At 43.0% G+C, this 17,254-nt stretch overlaps 1 protein-coding gene across 1 annotated transcript; it reads right to left on the bottom strand.

Moving 5' to 3' along the window:
• Nucleotides 1–665: 665 nt before the first annotated feature.
• STX12 (syntaxin 12) lies at nt 666–16,065 on the bottom strand. Its single transcript, XM_080566762.1, has 9 exons — nt 15,819–16,065; nt 12,109–12,178; nt 9,583–9,682; nt 7,616–7,753; nt 6,707–6,750; nt 4,719–4,824; nt 4,164–4,236; nt 3,912–3,994; nt 666–2,109 (listed from the first exon to the last, which is right to left on the bottom strand). The coding sequence occupies exons 1-9, from the start codon at nt 15,928–15,930 to the stop codon at nt 2,017–2,019; spliced, it is 819 nt and encodes a 272-aa protein (XP_080422888.1). The 5' UTR covers nt 15,931–16,065; the 3' UTR covers nt 666–2,016.
• Nucleotides 16,066–17,254: the final 1,189 nt, after the last annotated feature.

Genomic DNA, 17,254 nt, shown 5'->3' with positions numbered 1-17,254 from the left:
GCCACCCGTGAGCCCGCCACGCGTGGCACCAAGCTGCCCCTGCTGCAGCAGAGATGCGCTTCTCACTGCAACGTCTCACGCTTCCGACCATCGCTCAAGATCGCTGTTCAAAGTAGTTCCTGCAGCAGCTACGCAGCTAAGCTCCACAAAGCGAGGAGGCCAAAGGAGTCAAGCAACTGCAGCAACCCTAAGTCCAGCGAGCTGGACTGGTGTTCTCAGTTCTCACTGTCTGAAATTGGCTGGAAATAAGGCACCCAGGCTCGCTTTAAAGCAGGGGGAGGCATAAGCTCTTTCATTTTTTACAGAGGTGTAAGATCCAAAGGAATCTCCCCTTGCAGCAGGCAATGCGTGAAGCAGCAGGATCTATTTTAAATAAGGAGCAGAACAACATACAGTCGGTTTCCTTGCTCTCAAGTACGATTTTACAGTACAGCTTCAGCAAGGACTTCAAGTTCTACTGCTCTGCAAATAGTCAAGGTTTACCTGCATCAGATTCAATTTTATATCAGCTAGTGTGTTTTATGTCCACGTGAAAAAATCAGTGGTTCCAGCTGTTTCATTCTGAAGAATCAGGGACCACACAATTAACGTCAGAAGAAACACTGCTGTTGCTTATATAAAGCAGGGTAGATGTCCAAATCGCAAGAGAAAGAAGCTGTGACAAAGGCTTTTAAAAGTGTTTATTAACGGTTATTAGATGGAATGATGGCGCAATAGTGCAAACCACTGTGCAATTGGGAGAACATCCTCCCTTCCCAGCTTTCACATTTACTTTATTATACAGGAGACATGGAATAAGGATTAAATACAAAATGGGTCAGTATGATGCATTTACCACACTGTGTTGGGCTTTGGACAGATTGCTGTTCCCTCAGTGCATGTCAGTTCAGAGCTACACAGTGAGGAGTGCTTGCTACATTCTGTCCAGCTCTGCTAGCAAGACAGTTGGAACCAGCAATCTTTTTCATTTGCACGCTCATCCACAGTCTCAAAAACCTAGCACTTCACCCAACCAATTTCTGCACTTTATTTCATAAAGAATGGAAAATACCAGATATTCACAAGCCATACAATATTTACTAATACACTACAATAATCTTCCAGATGCAAGATTTCACCTATAACTCATCTATCTTGCTGGCTTGTAAACTTAAGTGCCCACTTCCTTATCTTTGCACAGTTTTCTCCCTGAAAAAAACTATTAGGAGCAAGCAGCTAAACTCTGTATTTTAGTGCTTTGAGTCAGCATTGGAAGAGATTTATTTGTCTAACAACAAGTCAGCTAGTTTCTCTAAGGAAGCTGCATTGACAGACTGTAAGTTAAAGGACACCCTTGTCCTCAAATTGTGTGTTCTGAAAAACAAAACAAAACAAAAAAACATGCACAAAAATTAAAAACAACGAGCCTCAAGGCCAAACTGACCAGTTACTAAGTACACAGTGGTTCCAACTATCATCCATACATACTTCTCCTTGCCTTTCAGATCTGCCATGGCATCTCTCTTCAATTGAATTTAGAACCACGGCCACTTGGAGACTAATAAAAACCATGGGGCAGATGCTGGAGACTTTAGAAACTGCTGAATTAAGGTAGTGCAAATCATTGTTGTGCCCTCTTTGAATGTCATTCTTATTCCAGTCCAACAAGTTACCTATACATATAAAAAGTTAAGATTGTGCCACTTGTCAAAAAACAAGACATCTCCAATTATCGATCACACTTCAGCGTACAGTTGGGACAGGGAATAATACATTACAGAAAGCAAAACCACAAGATGTTAGTTACATAAAACAAGATAATTTGTATATAAACTGATAGATACTGTCTCCATGGTTCACTAATTCCAAATACTAGTTATCTGCACATTAGTTGCTAATATTAGTTGCTATTACTAGAAGTAGTACCAGCTTGTGCTCTCTCTCAGGGTGGTCAATTCATTTCTGAGACTAGTCAGCCTGTTCGTGCTGGGGGGGAAAAAAATTCTCAGCAATGAGAGAAGGTTCCACGTGAAGATTTCACTTTTTTGTCTGCCAGATAATCAAGCCTATGATTATAGAAGCCACAGCAAGACCAACAATCAGGATACAGATCTTCTTACGGGATTTCTTCTAATAAAAGAAGAAAAAAAAAAGCCACTTACACCACTTATACCAAAAACAGATGATGACAAAAAAGCAAGAGTTTTATCAGTTAATGTAACTAGCTTCAGTGAACTAGAGTACTCAATATCCATACTTATTCAGCGGAAGTAACCAGAGCAGTCTGTACACTTGCATGTTCCTTAAACAGCACGATCCTGCAGCTAAACGTAGCTAGCTTAGGAGCACAGTGGTCCAAGACAGGCAATTAAGTCAAAATGCAACAAGACTTGCTGCTTTTATGGAAAACACAAGCTTTACTTCAAGTTAGCTACAGAAAGGAATTTAATGCCTACCATATATTTTTCATCCTAAGGGATGCCCCCACAGCTTCAAAGGAAAGCTAAACATCTCTAGCTATTTGGATTTTCTAGGTAAAACAAATAAAAACGCTAGTCCTCTGATGCAATCTCCACATAGCAACTTGGAGGTGGTGCAGAAGTATCATCGCATTTCTACAGTTTAAATGATTTAATATATAGTTACTGTACCTGGACTTTACAGCTTTGATCATCTTATTCATCATAGGAAGCTACAGTCTGTCTACATACACCAAATATTTATAACTTTAAGGATTTGAGACTAGTTATAATACTTCCTTTTCTGTCCAGAAAAACACATCCAATATATGCCTAATAGCTTCCAGACTTGGATTTAATAAAAGTTTTGAAATATCAATAAGAAAGCCATGGAGACAGGGAATACTACATGTTGCCAGGTGGCAAAAGCTACTTTCCCCTCCTTGCAGCTTAAACAGCACTGGAATTCTATTGCTTTCCAGCATCTCCCCACTCAATAGCTTGAGAGCGTCCAGTTTTCTACCTTGTATGGGAGTCTGAAGTCCCAGCATTGAAGTGTTTATAGGGCTGACTCCAGCAGAACCCTCGCTCCTTCACAGAACCTAAGTCCACACGTAAGGTACAACAATCACAGAATGGTTCAGGTTGGCAGGGACCTCCGGGTCTATCTGGTCCAACCCCCTGCCCGAGCAGAGACACCTAGAGCAGGGTGCCCAGGACCAAGTCCAGACGGCTTCTGAACATCTCCGAGGAGGGAGACTCCACAGCCTCTCTGGGCAGCCTCTTACTAGCACTCAGTCACCCACACGGTGCAGAAGCGCTTCCTGGTGTTCAGATGGCACCTCTTGTGTTCCGGTTTGTGCCCACTGCCTCCCATCCTGTCACTGGGAAGGCACTTCCATGAACAACAATGAACAGATGCTACAGAAAACTACGAGCATTGTAAAGGAGATTTAAGCAGCAGTGAGAACCACTGTGAAAGAGTGAACGGGACAGGAAGATCAGACTACAGGACAGAAACTGAGCAGTTAGAAAGGTGCTGTAAACCCTGGTCGTCAGAAGTTTCCTTAATCTGGGCAAAGATTTTATTTGTTTTTGCATCTTTACATGTAATTTTGCCTTGGCTGATGTTTACAAGATGGGTACACAACATGAGAATTTGTTGTTAGCAGAACTGTTCTGCCTTCTCCCGAGAATGGCAAAGAGCTGAACATTTAACTTGCTAAGCATATATAGAGAATGTATAGTCTGTCTGTTCCTTCATCTGAATTAGAATGCTAAATTCAATACTATTTTCTTGACTTAAGCGCTTTATCTATTCCTTTCAGAACTATTTTGTGGGAGTGCCAGCTTGCACAAGCTGTTTTTAAATAGCTCATTTGGTGTGCTACAATCCTTAACATGTGTCCTGCTATGCCTGTACCATTATTGCTCACCTGTACATTGATAATAATGCAAGCACGCAGAATTTACCTGATAATAGGCAGCTCTCTGTAACTGCTCGCTGGCTCTTTCCACATGAACTTCTGCACTTTCCACATTTGCCTCTATGCTATCTATGGAAAAATAAGAGAACGTGTTGCAAAAGAATTCAAAGCTTCACTGTTTAGAAAAAATATCAGAAATATGATGATACTTTTTATACAAAATATCAGAAAAATTGAACTATGCAGGCAGACTATGCAATTAAACTAAAGAGAAACTTCCTATTATCCAAACACTTACCAATCATATCTCCTTGGTCATGAATCATCATGGCTAAATCCTTAAATATCTGATTGACATCCAAAATGTCTGCCTGAAGACAAATTTGACAAGTTACAACAAACACTGGTTACAGCTTTTCTAAGCCTCATTCTTAGTACCTCTTCTGAACATTGCTTGAAATAACAGAATAGATACCATCATTCACTGACAGAAGGGACTTGATGCTACTATTGCTGGAACTCAGGATGAACACTGAAGCCCACAATGTTCCCACTACTCACTATTAGTTTCATGCCACTAGCAATTAGCACAGTAGGGAATTGAGATGGACATTGTGACATGAGTTGCTCCTACCATCTCTGAAGGATTGCCAGGATCTTTCCTTTCACTGAAGGAAAATATACCTAGTCTCCTTCAACAGGAGCAGGGAGATTGATCTTGGCATCAATCCTCCCTACAAGAAACTCTGTTCCTCCACCTTCAGGTCTCTTCAGCCCATCCCATTAGTTAGCACCACACAACTTCTTCGGTTCATCTCCAAGTACTGTTAACCATGCAGAATCTACTGTTCACCTCTAACTGCCTGATTGCTGTTTCTCTTTCTTTAATAAGTTCAAGGTCCTGTTCAGTTATTGCCACATCATCTTCCTGAGATTGCATTTGATTCCAATCTTCACCACTGGGAAGAGATGGAAAGAAAGTAAGATACTGTTTGTTTCAGCATAGGCTTATTTCCATACTACCTTTATACCAAAGTAACAGTGAATTAAAGTTAAAAAGACTCCTACAAAACAATCTCTCATGTTCCTGGTCTTGCAACTGGATACAGAGGCAGATTTAGGACAACTACAAAGAGGAACAATTGCATAGTAGGGACAGGCCAGGAAATGTGAAGAAACTGGAAAGCAGTACATGCATATGATATTCTATGCTAAGATGTGACCATTGCCTATAATGTTGTAGAAGAAACTTTTTTTTTTTTTTTTTAATATCTGTACCTTCCTTTCCTCTCACCATCCACCCCAAAAAGGGGGGGATCAGTCAGGGTGAAATTCTTGGTGGAAAGTAGACTGCAAGCACAACACTATCAGAACAAAAGAACACCTGAGAAGCATCTCAGTTCAAAGATGCTCACTTGCAATCTGGCATTTGGAGATATGAATAAAGAGTATATTTTAATTAATTAGTTTAATTAAGAACTGCAAGTTAAATCACACACCAAGAGAGATGTTAAGAAAGAAATAACTCTGCATCTCATCTACCCCCATCTTGATTTCAGCACTTTGTAACTGCTGTGTACATTACACAAACTGTTTGCAGTGAAGGCAGTACGCATAATACGAGGTCATCTATGTGTTCTGCATAAGAAGCTCAAGTGTAGCATCTCCCTCTTTGAAGAGGGAAGTGTACCTGAAAACACTAATGTCACAATATGCCTGTTGGGTATACAGCTCTAAATCATAAGATAAAAAAGAAACCAAATTAAGCTACATGACTAGACCAGAAACAGCTGAGACATTGGAATTCAGCTCTGAGATGACTGTAGGGTTTTCAGGTATTTAAGGCAGAAGTTTCTGACATGTAGCACACAAGGACAATTTTAAAAGCGGAGTAGCTGCTACATGCCACTATGGCTCAATGAGCCAAAGGCCTCTGCATGAACAGGTACTTAGGTGGTTCCCCTTCCTTTAGTGAGCAAGGCCTTCAAACTCATCACAGCGTATGTATAACTGAACAATGTGGGGTCTTCAGTTCTGACTCAGTATGTGGAAACACAGGGCTAACAAAGGGGACGCATCCCAAACAGCTGATCAGATGCGGCACAGTTTGCAGAGGGAGTGTGGGTAGATGAGACACGTAAGCTAGGTCTCTAGTTAGAACACTAGGAGGTTTATACAGATAGGGCCAACCCCGCATTTCTAAAATACACATAGTGGAAACTGACACAGTAATCACAAACTTTCAGAGCATCTAAAGTTCACTTTACTCACACTATAGAGTTGATAAAACATGCTGCAAACTTACTTGCTATGCAAGCGCACAGTTACTGCAGAACCTGTATGTTCTGACGCTATCGTAACGTTGAGTTGCGCATCATAACATCTATTTGTTATTATGTCCAGGGCTTCTGAATTTAAGGCAGCCTCGTACACTAGTCTGTAATAGCTGTAACTCAGCTGCTAGATAATAGCCAAACCTATAGAGTAAGTATAGAGCTCTTTGTGGAAAGAGTCATGGTGATGGAAAACATGTCTGGTAATCTCGTGCTCACAGTCCAGAAAACCAGAAGCTCCAACTGCTACATTCTAGGGACTGTACTATTTCCATTTGGGCAGTAATCAATAACCTACATTTAAGGAGGGTAAAATACTGTCATATGCACTTAGTGGTTTTTTTTTTTCTATGCTGTATATTACGAGTACTGTAATACTTGCATTTCACATCTTTTGGCTTTTCATTTAGCTAACAGAGCTTTGCCCAAGTTACAATAATATACCTTACCACAATAATTTTAGTTATAGATAGGTAACAGTACAAACCAAGAATGCAAGAAGTGTTACCTATCAAATGAAACTAGCTGTTCTTCTCTGAACCGCTCATCAGCCTGGAAGAGACAAATAAGTTATTAGACTTGTAGACTACCAGAAGCAGCAGCAAAATCAACTGACGTATCTAAAAGACAAAGGCATGTTCTGTCCAGATAGTTCTTTGAGAATGCTACTGCCACTTCACCTTTCAGATTTAACTTAAGGTAATTAAAACTAGACTTAGATTCATCTTCAGATTTAATTTTTGAATTTAGATTGTCTCAGCAAGTATCAGACGCAACTGAGAGATGAAGAGCGAGTCTGTTTACTCAGATCAGGTGTCACTGTCTGTCACTTATTTTTTAAGAGCACAAACCAAGTGATAAATATATTCCCTTGTACAAGTTAAGAATGCATACTTAACACAAAGACTTGGGACAAGGGGAGAAAAATGCTTCCACTGGTCTTTTTATTATGACTTCTTAAGAGCTACAGGAGCTTGTAAAAACAATAGGGAGAATATTTGAACATACATTGGAGATGCTAGCAGGACAGAAGCTATAATAAAATAAAGTGTGAGGTTAAAATGTAATTTAAGTTATGGTAAGCTTCCAATCGACCTCTTAATCTTTAATAGCCTAGGGCTGATGTCAAAGACCAGCCTGCAAAACTAAGCTATTAGCTGTACTTTGAGTTCCCATCTCATCCTCCACAACATTTGCAACTACCAGGATTCCTTCCCTCCTCTACTAACATTGAGAAGCAGCACATTAAAAGGAGTGCCTAGTATTTACGACATCTGGAATGACAAAATAATGTACTGAGGCCTCATCTGCCCTCAGTTATGTGTCAGTAGGCAGATATGAAGTTGATTGGCAAGTAGAAATCTCTGAAAACACTTGTAATTCACTATTTGTAGGAATTTCGTAGTGATGTACTTACAGAAATACGGGATCCAGCTCTTGCCCTTGCAACAGTCTCTTTTTCCTTCTCTGACACTCGCCTCTGTATTGCCTGGAAGTTATTTAAGGCTGCGGAGAAATCATTCATTAAACGTTCTTTCTGAAGCCTCTGTTGACGCTAAAGAATTGAAACAAAAACAAGTGTTCAGATATTCCCATTCACTTATTGTATCCAGACACTCCAAAACATCATAATAAAAAAATAAATGCTGACATTCAAGTGATCTTTTGATTCCACCATTCCGGGTCTGGAACTGGAGAGAACAAAAAGCCCATCATATTTTCATTTGCTATACCAAATGCTCTATGCCTTGTCTAGTGCAGAAAAGTTTCGTGCAACACAAAACTAGATTGAAATTAGAGAATTAAGACTGAACTAGAGAGGAGTTCTACACCACTAAGTTTATTAAAAACACATTCCAGTAATCTACCTCATTTAATTATATACCTTTTGGATACCTACAAAGCTTTAACCCTCTATTCCTTTACTTAGCCAACTTGTCAGTACTTAATACTCTCTTTTCCTGGTAAGGCTATCCCCTTAACTTTCTCACAACGGAGGCCTGAGCACAGCAGAACAACTCTGGATGTGTGGGGCTGTCTGTTCTCAAGAACACTCCCCACTATCCCAGCTTTGTGAGCTGTCTCTCTCAGCCATGCCACACAAGCCTGCTGTTATTTTAATCAGAATATCCATTCTGATAGAATAGAATAACAATTTCAGTTTATCTTTTCTTCAGTATCAACTTATTTAGCTTCCCTAGAACACCTCCTTTGAGTGTTGTGATATCTCAGTTATGGGAAAAATGAAGTGGAAAAAACTTGTCCCAAGGACAGTTAATACTCAGGCCAATTATGTTTTCCACTACAGAGATTTCCAACAGCTCTCTCAGGGCTCTAGTATTCTAGAACAGCTGTTCTCAGGCTTTCTAGTATTGTGACCCTTCAACAAGCTTGTATCATTTCAACAGCCATTTCAACAAGAAAAGTATTTTCAATTTCTCCCCTGCATAAGCTGCTACAGCAGCCTTGTAATACTCCGCAGTTTTCATCTGAGCTGTCTGGAAGCAACAGCCCCTCCGCCAGGGGAGATCCTCAACATGATACAAGCTCCTACAGATTTTGATTGAATTGCTCCATCAGGCTTCATTTACCTTCAGAAGTTGCTGCCGCATTCAGCAACATGCACACGTCTGGAGTTTGCTCACCAAAAGGAGATTAACTGAAAAATACTTGCTGAACAAACATGCAAAACATGGCTATGCTTACAACTAGCATTTAAACCTTTAAATACAGAATTAAATCTACTAAGAAAGCAGCTGCTGACCACAGATCATCCCACAAGAGTATCACAAAAGCATATAAATCAGTACTGTGGTATTGATTTAAAGTAGAGTCGAGAGAACTCCAACAGCAGAGGACTGTCCTTTCCCTTTCCCACAGGGAGACCATGAAGGACTGTTATACAATGACATAATCATTGCCTCATCGAATTTATTCAAATACGAGCAAAGTGAGAGCTCCTTCCCTCCCCCACCCCCAATACAGCTAATGAATCACATCCAAGGGGAAGCTTTTTTTGGCATGATCATACTTCATATTGACATACAGTTTGCACTAAGCTCTTCTCCTAAAACAGTCTCATGTCACCAAACACTTCCTGATCAAGTGTATTTTTCAGAAATTTACTCAGAAAAAGTATACATATGCAGGTCTCCGTAAACATTTATGGATATTTGCTGCTGAGAAGTGTCGTCCCCCCATGTCATAGAGTCAGGACATAGCCAGCTTCATTTATCTTCCCACTTCAAGAACTGTCTTCATTGCAGACGGCTGCTGTCTTTTCATCTGTGCCAATTCAAGCTCTGTGAACTTGTGTTCTAAGCTAGCTTAATGAAAAAAGTGACCAAAAAAAACCCAACCTGCAGGTAAATTCTGTGTGCGTACCTGTTCAGAAGCAGACAGAGGAAGTGGCAGAGACCCCAGCTCCTTTAGATATTCATTGGTCTCTTTGGCAAGGCAGTTTGCAGAATGCTGTAGCTGTTGTCTAAAATATGAGTTCAGAAGCAGTTATACAAGTTTCTTCCAAAAAAGCAGTCTCTGAGCACTTCAGTTTTCACAATATCAACCAAGAAAGCATTCTGGGATTAGATATCTTTAAGGATCTTTTTTCAGTAATGGAACAGAGATGTACTTTTAGCTTTCACCATCAACATGGCTCCAGCCTACATTATAGAGATCCAAAGCAGCCCTGTGATCCCTGCTAGCTAATACAATTGAGTAGTTTTAAAGAGATATTCTCCTCCAATTGCATAAAGAGAGAAATTCAAGGGAGGCAAAAGTTTTACTCAGGGAACATAACCACTTTTAGGGTGAATTGTTGGTGGTACCAAATTGGTAACTAACTCTTCACTTGGCAACCTGATTGACTAAACTGACTCCACTGCTTAAGCATACACTTGACAGAACTACAGAGACCTCAGAGATAGCAAATTCTTACTCTTCTGTAAAAACTAATTATCAGAGAAGAATGATACAGCTTCTACTTTGAGAAATGCAAGGCCTTTCCCAAATAAAGGCCTTAAACCGCCCACTCCAGTCACAACATAAAGATTCAAAGCTATCGGTGCAAAGGATCTGAAGCAGCACCTCCATTAGTACCGCAATTACAGGAATCCACTGGTTACACGAAGTTTAATGTTAAGACATCATCTTCTACATGAAATATGTGGTTTATTAGAAATGTTAGTGCTTCACAGAGAATAGAACTGCAAGTTTCATTTGACAGCCATATGTGTATATGCAACAGCACAGACCAAGAAAATACAATAATAAAGCAAGGATCAAGTTGTACTGGAATTTAACAGGTATAAGATGTGTCAACAGATCTGGGTACTCCATGTGCACAGCAGCACAAGTACAATTTAGGACAGGTAAGAGAGACGCTTTATTAACTATGGCCGCAATGAGAAAACATTCAGACAGCATCTCTCCCTCTGCTCCCTTGTTCCATGCCAAGCAACCGCAGAGACCCAACCTATAGACTGTTTCAGGAGGGAAAAAAAAAGTAAGGAAAAGGAATCACTTCAGTGTTAACAAACATGTCACCTCCCCTTGGAGGGATTGACTCCTTGAGTAGCCTGTTAACTGCCACAATTCTATAAAGCAATCAAACAGAAAATAACGTGGCAATATGGAGAGATGTCTCTTGGTGGAGCCTATAGGAGTAGCACACCCAGTATTAGGTTAGAAATGGGGAGTTTGAAACAATCAGACTTCACTTTTTTTTGATAGAAATGTTCTTTTAGGATAAACTTTTCACCCAGACCTCTCAAATCTTAACAATTCTATTTTTACACCACATATATTGAAGTGAAAAACAGCTATTCAGCCCAACAGATACATGAATCGGCATGTTCAGGCTGCATTACTACCTAAGTTGTCCAGCAGTAGATGAACTGCATAAGCCACCCAAGCATTTTGTATTAAATTTGTATGGCAGCTGACGATTTGTGGAGTACAACCACTCACATCTTAGTGAATAAGAGTCATTTCCACAACAGAATTAGAGCGGAAATACATTAATTTGGTCACCAGTGATTAGTTCTTTAATCTACTGATTAAGTACAGGTTAAATCACCTGAACAGCTCAGGAAAGCAGATTCCTTTCTCTCTTTGACTCCGATCACATCCTCCAAATGCAATGTATGTTAGTATGAACTATCACCATGAGCCACGCATTTATCCAAAAATCCACTATTAGAAAAAAATTGGGATGTTGGATGTTCAGAGTTTCAAGGTGCAGTCACATGAGAGATAATGGAAGAACTCGCTTTCAAATTTCCTTCCTTACTCCAAAAATTATTCTTCTCATAACTTAATATTTATGCCTTTCAAGCCTGTAAAAGATGCACAGACATACAGACTCCCTGTAAAGTCTCTCTAGAAGGTATTTTAAACTATATCTGTTAATACATTTTCTATATTGTTCCTCACTGGGAAACTCTTCTTGTGAAGTTTTATGTGGCATTTTGGCTGCCGTAGAGGACTGCTAATGTTTCCAGTACCCAGCTCCTCCTGTACTAAAAGATACTTTTTCAGCAAGTGTGGGTCTTCCTTGCTGCTTTTTACTGCTCTTACGTGAGGACTAAGTAACTAATATGGCATTAATTCCTTTTAAACCACAAGTGAAGCAATTAAGACTAGTCCTCAGTATATTAGCCATGCATTAGCTGTACTCTACTACCCTTTTTAGATACTCTATACCATTTTCTAGTCAATCCTATCCAGCATCTTAGAATGGCTTCTCCAGAGTCCTGGAGACACACGCAGTGAATTACTTAACACATCTACTCATTTTGTTTTATAGGACTACACTAAATTGCATCTGCCCAAAGCAAGTTATTCTGTTTCTCTAAGAATACAGAGGCAACTAAAAGAACCTACATAAAAGTTAACTCAGTTAATACTTACAAGTTTTCCTGGAGCTTGCTGGAGTCCTGCTTGGTTCCCAGCTGGCTCATCAAATTCTTTATCTGCACAGCTAAGATAGAGATCACAAGATAAGTTAGTAAGACAAGTTCTAGAGTATTTTATTCCTGTATGAAGTTATTCTTCTAGCTTCTCCTAAAGAAGGATTTCTCGCGACATTTCACTTAACTCAGGCTGGTAAGACAACACTTATGCTTTGCATTTAAAGCAAAGAATGCATTTTAAACATCCCCATTTAGAAACATTCTAGATTACTAGATTAGCTTTCCTCTAAGAACATGATAGGGAGGCCTACATAACCTGAAGGCAAATATCTGTAGCTAAAAGCATGCCATGCTCCTATTTACTCAGTCTTTTTGGAACTAACAAAGGTGTTTGTTTCTAACAACCTTGTAATTTCAGCACTTAGGCCATATCTCTCCTACAAAGAAAGGCTGAGAGAGCTGGGCATGTTTAACCTGGAGAAGAGAAAGCTCCAGGGAGACCTTATTGAGATCTTTCAATACTTTAAGGGGTCTTACAAAAAGGATGGACTCTTTGCTTGGGTAGATAATGATAGAACAAGGGGGAATGGTCTTAAACTAAAAGAGGACAGATTTAGATTAGACATTAAGAGGAAATTCTTCACTCAGAGGGTGGCAAGGCACTGGAACAGGTTGCCAAGAGAAGTTGTGGGTGCCCCATCCCTGGAGGCGTTCAAGGCCAGGCTGGATGTGGCCTTGGCCAACCTCATCTAGTGGGTGGCATCCCTGCCTAGGGCAGGGGGTTGGAGATAGATGATCTCTAAAGTTCCTTCCAGCCTGAGCCATTCAATGATTCTATGATTGTGTTGCCACTTTCACATATTCTAAAATTGCTTAATATATTAGTGCTCTGTTTTAAAAACAGAGATCTGAACTGATTGCACAGGTTGCTAACAGTTTTTTATATATTTTTATATATATATACGTACACATATATATAATATATATATACATACGAATTATGCTACTCACTGTAGCCAAAACTTGCTGCAGCACTGGCACAGTCTTTCAAGTACAGCAGATAACACTGGCGTACGTCAGTTATCTCACATCAATTTGAAATCAGGCTGTAGCCAAAGAGATGTTCTAGCCCTCTTCTTACCCTATCTACTCTCTTTCTACTGTTTCCCTTGTGCAGGCACTAGGTATCGTGCAACCACAGTATGAATAGCATTAAGCTGTTAACCTTTCTGAAAAGCAACTACCATTTCTTCTCTACCTCAGAAGATTATATTTGAACAGATCAGCAAGCTCATTTGCTGTAGCCACACACTTTTTAGCATTATTAAAATAAAGATGTTAGGAGCACCACTTATGACAGCAGTACAGTGCTTGCTTGGCTCAGGTTGATCCCGGCATCATATCCTATCCCCTCCAGCAGTGAGACAGGCAAGATCAAGAATGATCAACTCAATATAGTTCTACAGGCAGCTTAATGGTGTTGAAATATCCAAGGAGTTTAACAAAATTTACTTCCAATTCAGTGAGATCCTACCATTGCAATTTCTTCTTCTAGCCTGGAGCAAGCCACTGCAGTTAACACAAGGTGTTGCTAAAGAAATATCAGATTCCTACAACAGCCAATTCTTTTAAAGGGATGTCCAGCATCTTATAATAATAACAGTTCAGATGGGGCTACAATATGATTTAATCAGTAATTAGGCAAGGATTTTGACTTCTGCATACAGCAAGCATAACAAGTTTCTTGGCTTCTGTTAGCTCATACAGCGGAGAGCTGTTTAACAACGAACACACTGAGATGAACACAGCTTCCAGCAAGACCACAATAATTTCACAGATCTACTGGCCACAGGTGGGTCACAGAAATTGTCAGTCAAGTTAAACTGACAAATAACACACCGTGTTCTGTGTATGGATATCAAGAACCAGGCAGGTGGCATTTGTGCTATAATGTCTCGATACTTTTGCTATTTATTTTTTCCCTCCTTTGGGGGAACATTCCTGTACGAGTCTCATTTCCATGCCAGGCAGTGTGCTTTTTGTTCTCGTCTTTGCCAGGTTGATCAGTCTGCTGTGCTTAGCTTATTTCAGCCAACAGCAATGCGCAGAATCTACATGAAATGACAGCAAAGCTCCTAAGAGGCCAAAGAATGAGGCTGGAGCTCTTCACCTTTATTCTTTAGATGGTGGGTATAAGTATCAATAGAGATAGCCTCCTCAGCCAACAGCTTTCAGTTTAAAAATCCTTTTTCAGGCTGTGAAGTCTTCCACGTACAGACCATTACGCATTTCAGATTATTTACAGCATTTTAATCTCTCCTCTAGATGTTTAGGTAACATGCAGCCTTGCAAGGAATAGTTTTACCAGCTCCCTCCAACAGTTCTCTGTACATTTTGTGGGAGGTGCTAATTCTGCTGAGTTTCCCAAAAGGAGTGAATAAAGTTCAGCTGCGTCCACTGTTTGGTTGCTGTTTTTGCCTACAAGGGATAAAATGAGGAATGAGAGAAAGCTTAAGGCTTCAGTTGCCCTTCTCAGGTTTGAATGGAAGCCCTTTATAAATGCGGAATACAGTTAATTACCATAATAGTAAGTCAGATGTTCTGTGTGCTCCCAACCACCTTGATAAAAACTGTAAGGCTATTTGTTTCATTTGAGATAGGCGGCACACTGAGATAGGCAGGCTGCTGGTCATGAGACAGTGGAATATTGTACAATAAGAAAGAGAAGCTGAACTAACTAGAAGAAGAAGATCATAGAGAAGTCCCATGGAAGGGGAAAAAAACCACACAAACAAAAGCCATGTTATCTGGCAAACTAGGGAGCAATTTCACAGGCAGCCATGGCTATACCAAGAGCAAACAAACATGACCGAGCAGAAGCAAAGCGGTCTCAGCAATATTCATAGCTTTGTATAATCAAACTGGAGAAGTCACCACCTTACAGTAGAAAAAACATTTTGAACTGATCTTGCATACATTGTGTGCATACATTTAGACAGCTAACTCAATTTTTTGAAAAGGCAGCACGTTTAGGAAGGGGGTGTATCACGAACTCTTTTGGAAACGACTCATTTAGCAAGCCGTATTTCAGTGATCAGTAACAGAATTTCACTGACTACCTTACGACGTCGGTAGCAGTCTCTGATGACAAACCTATGCCCAAGAAACTGCAGCGCTGTTTCGCTGACGACATTCTGTCCAGCAGCAGAACGTCTCTTTGCATAGTTCTGCTCAGGAATTTCAGAGGAAGCTGCAAGTAGACACGAGCCTTCGGGAACTCCTGCGGCAGCAGCTTCTGCGGGATGCCCGGAGCGAGGCGGGGTGACGGCCTCTGGCTGCCCGCTTCCACACAGCACTAGCAGCGGCACACACCAAGGCGCCCACGCGCGGATCAGCGGCCAAAGGGCCACAGAGGGCGGGCTCGGCCCCGCGGGGGGCTCACGCGGGTGGGTAAAAGCGCCACGGTCGCGCACGCTGCCCGGGCTGGCGGCAGCTGACAAGCGCAAGCTCTCCCTAGACCCCAGCCAGGCGGGTGCGGAGCTGCCGGACCGACCGGCCGGCTCTCGGCCCCCGGCCCCCGCCCGCCCTGCCGGGACCCTGCCGGGACCCTGCCGGGGCTCCCCCTCGCGGGGGGCTCCCGCTGAGGCGCGGCGGCCGCCGGGCTCCGCTGCGCCGCGCTCCCCTCCCGCGGGTCCCGGCCGCACTCACTGTACTGCGCGATGCGCTGCACGTTGGCGCTGCATGTCTGGATGATGCCGCCGAAGTCCCGCGGCGGGGGCGGCGCCCCGGGCCGGTAGGGGTCCAGCGGGCCGTACGACATGGCCGGGCGGAGGCGGCGCGGCGCGGCTCGGCTCGGCTCGGCTCGGCTCGGCCGGGCCCGGCTGCCAGCGCCCCACCGGCCCCTGCGCACGCGCGGCCGCCGCTGACGGAGCGCCCGCAGCTGCGCGAGGCGCGGCCGCCGCGCGTGCGCGCTCGCGGCTCGGCGGGGCCCCGGGGTGCCGTGGGGAGGGGGCGGCCCCGCGGGGCGCCGGGGTGGAGCCGTGGCTTCGGGCGCTGTCGCCAGAGCGGTGGCTGGCTGTGAGGGGAAGCTGTGCTTTCCCCCTGCCCCTGCCAGGGCTCGTGCTGGTGCTTGGGCTCGGCTGAGGGAAGGAGACTCCTTGGTTTGGTCGGGTCGGGCGGTGTCCCCATCGGACTCGTGCTGTGGCCAAGCGCCAAAACCCGCATAGGAGAAGGAGGGGGATGTGTAACTGCAGGGACACGAACAGGGGCAGACAAGCCTCTCCCTTTGGGCATAACCTGTGCTTACACAAAAGCAGTGCAAAACAAGACTCAACGTTTGAGGCCTTGTGAGATGGGAAGAGTTCTGCTGTAGCATCTCTGAAAGGCAACGAATGATGCTGACTTTGTAAAAGGCCTAGAATTTATATAGTTGTGGTTTAAAGCCAGTAGACACCACTCTTCACTCCCTCAGAAGGACGGGGAGAAAGTATGGTGAAGAAGCTCATGGTTGAGATAAGGGCAGGGAGATCCCTCACCAATTACTGCCACAGGCAGAACAGACACAGCATGGGGAGCTTAATGCAATTTATTGCCTATTGCTAACAGACTAGAGCAATGAGAACGAAAAGCAAACTATAACCTTCCTCCCATCCACGTCCTTCTATCTTCTCCCCCTGAGCAGTGGAAGAAAATGGGGGTTGCAGTCAGTCCGTTGCACATCATCCGCTGCTTCTTCACGGTCACTCTGCCTGCTCCCCGTGGAGTCCCTCCCACGCGATGCCGTCCTTCCTGCATGGGCTTCCCACAGGCAGCAGCTCTTCAAGAACTGCTCCGATGTGGCACCGTACCACAGGGTCTGTCCTTCAGGAGCAAACTGCTTCGGCATGGATCCTCCATGGGTGGCAGCTCCCCCCAGACCCCCTGCTCCTGGGGAGGCTCCTCCACGGGCTGCAGCACGGAGATCTGCTCCCCTGTGGTACCCCGTGGGTTGCAGGGGGACAGCCTGCTCCACCAGGGGCCTCTCCATGGGCCGCGGGGGAACTGCTGCCCCAGTGCCTGGAGCACCTCCTGCCCTTCCTGTTTCACCAACCTTGGTGTCTGCAGGATTCCTTCTGTCTCAGTTTCTCAATCCTCTCTCCCAGCTG

Source organism: Anser brachyrhynchus (assembly GCF_964034855.1).
Source record: "Anser brachyrhynchus genome assembly, chromosome: 24".
In the NCBI taxonomy this organism is placed as follows: Eukaryota; Metazoa; Chordata; class Aves; order Anseriformes; family Anatidae; genus Anser; species Anser brachyrhynchus.
The sequence above is the reverse complement of the archived record's forward strand: the minus strand, read 5'-3'. Positions and strand labels throughout refer to the sequence as shown.

Excerpts from the sequence above, each read along its gene's own strand:
- STX12 (XM_080566762.1), bottom strand. The coding sequence starts at position 15,930 with ATGTCGTACGGCCCGCTGGACCCCTACCGGCCCGGGGCGCCGCCCCCG. Across the intron at positions 4,237-4,718 it reads CAGCAATCAGGCAGTTAGAG|GCAGACATTTTGGATGTCAA; the intron begins GTGAACAGTAGA and ends ATTTGTCTTCAG. Across the intron at positions 3,995-4,163 it reads TGACCAAGGAGATATGATTG|ATAGCATAGAGGCAAATGTG; the intron begins GTAAGTGTTTGG and ends ATTTTTCCATAG.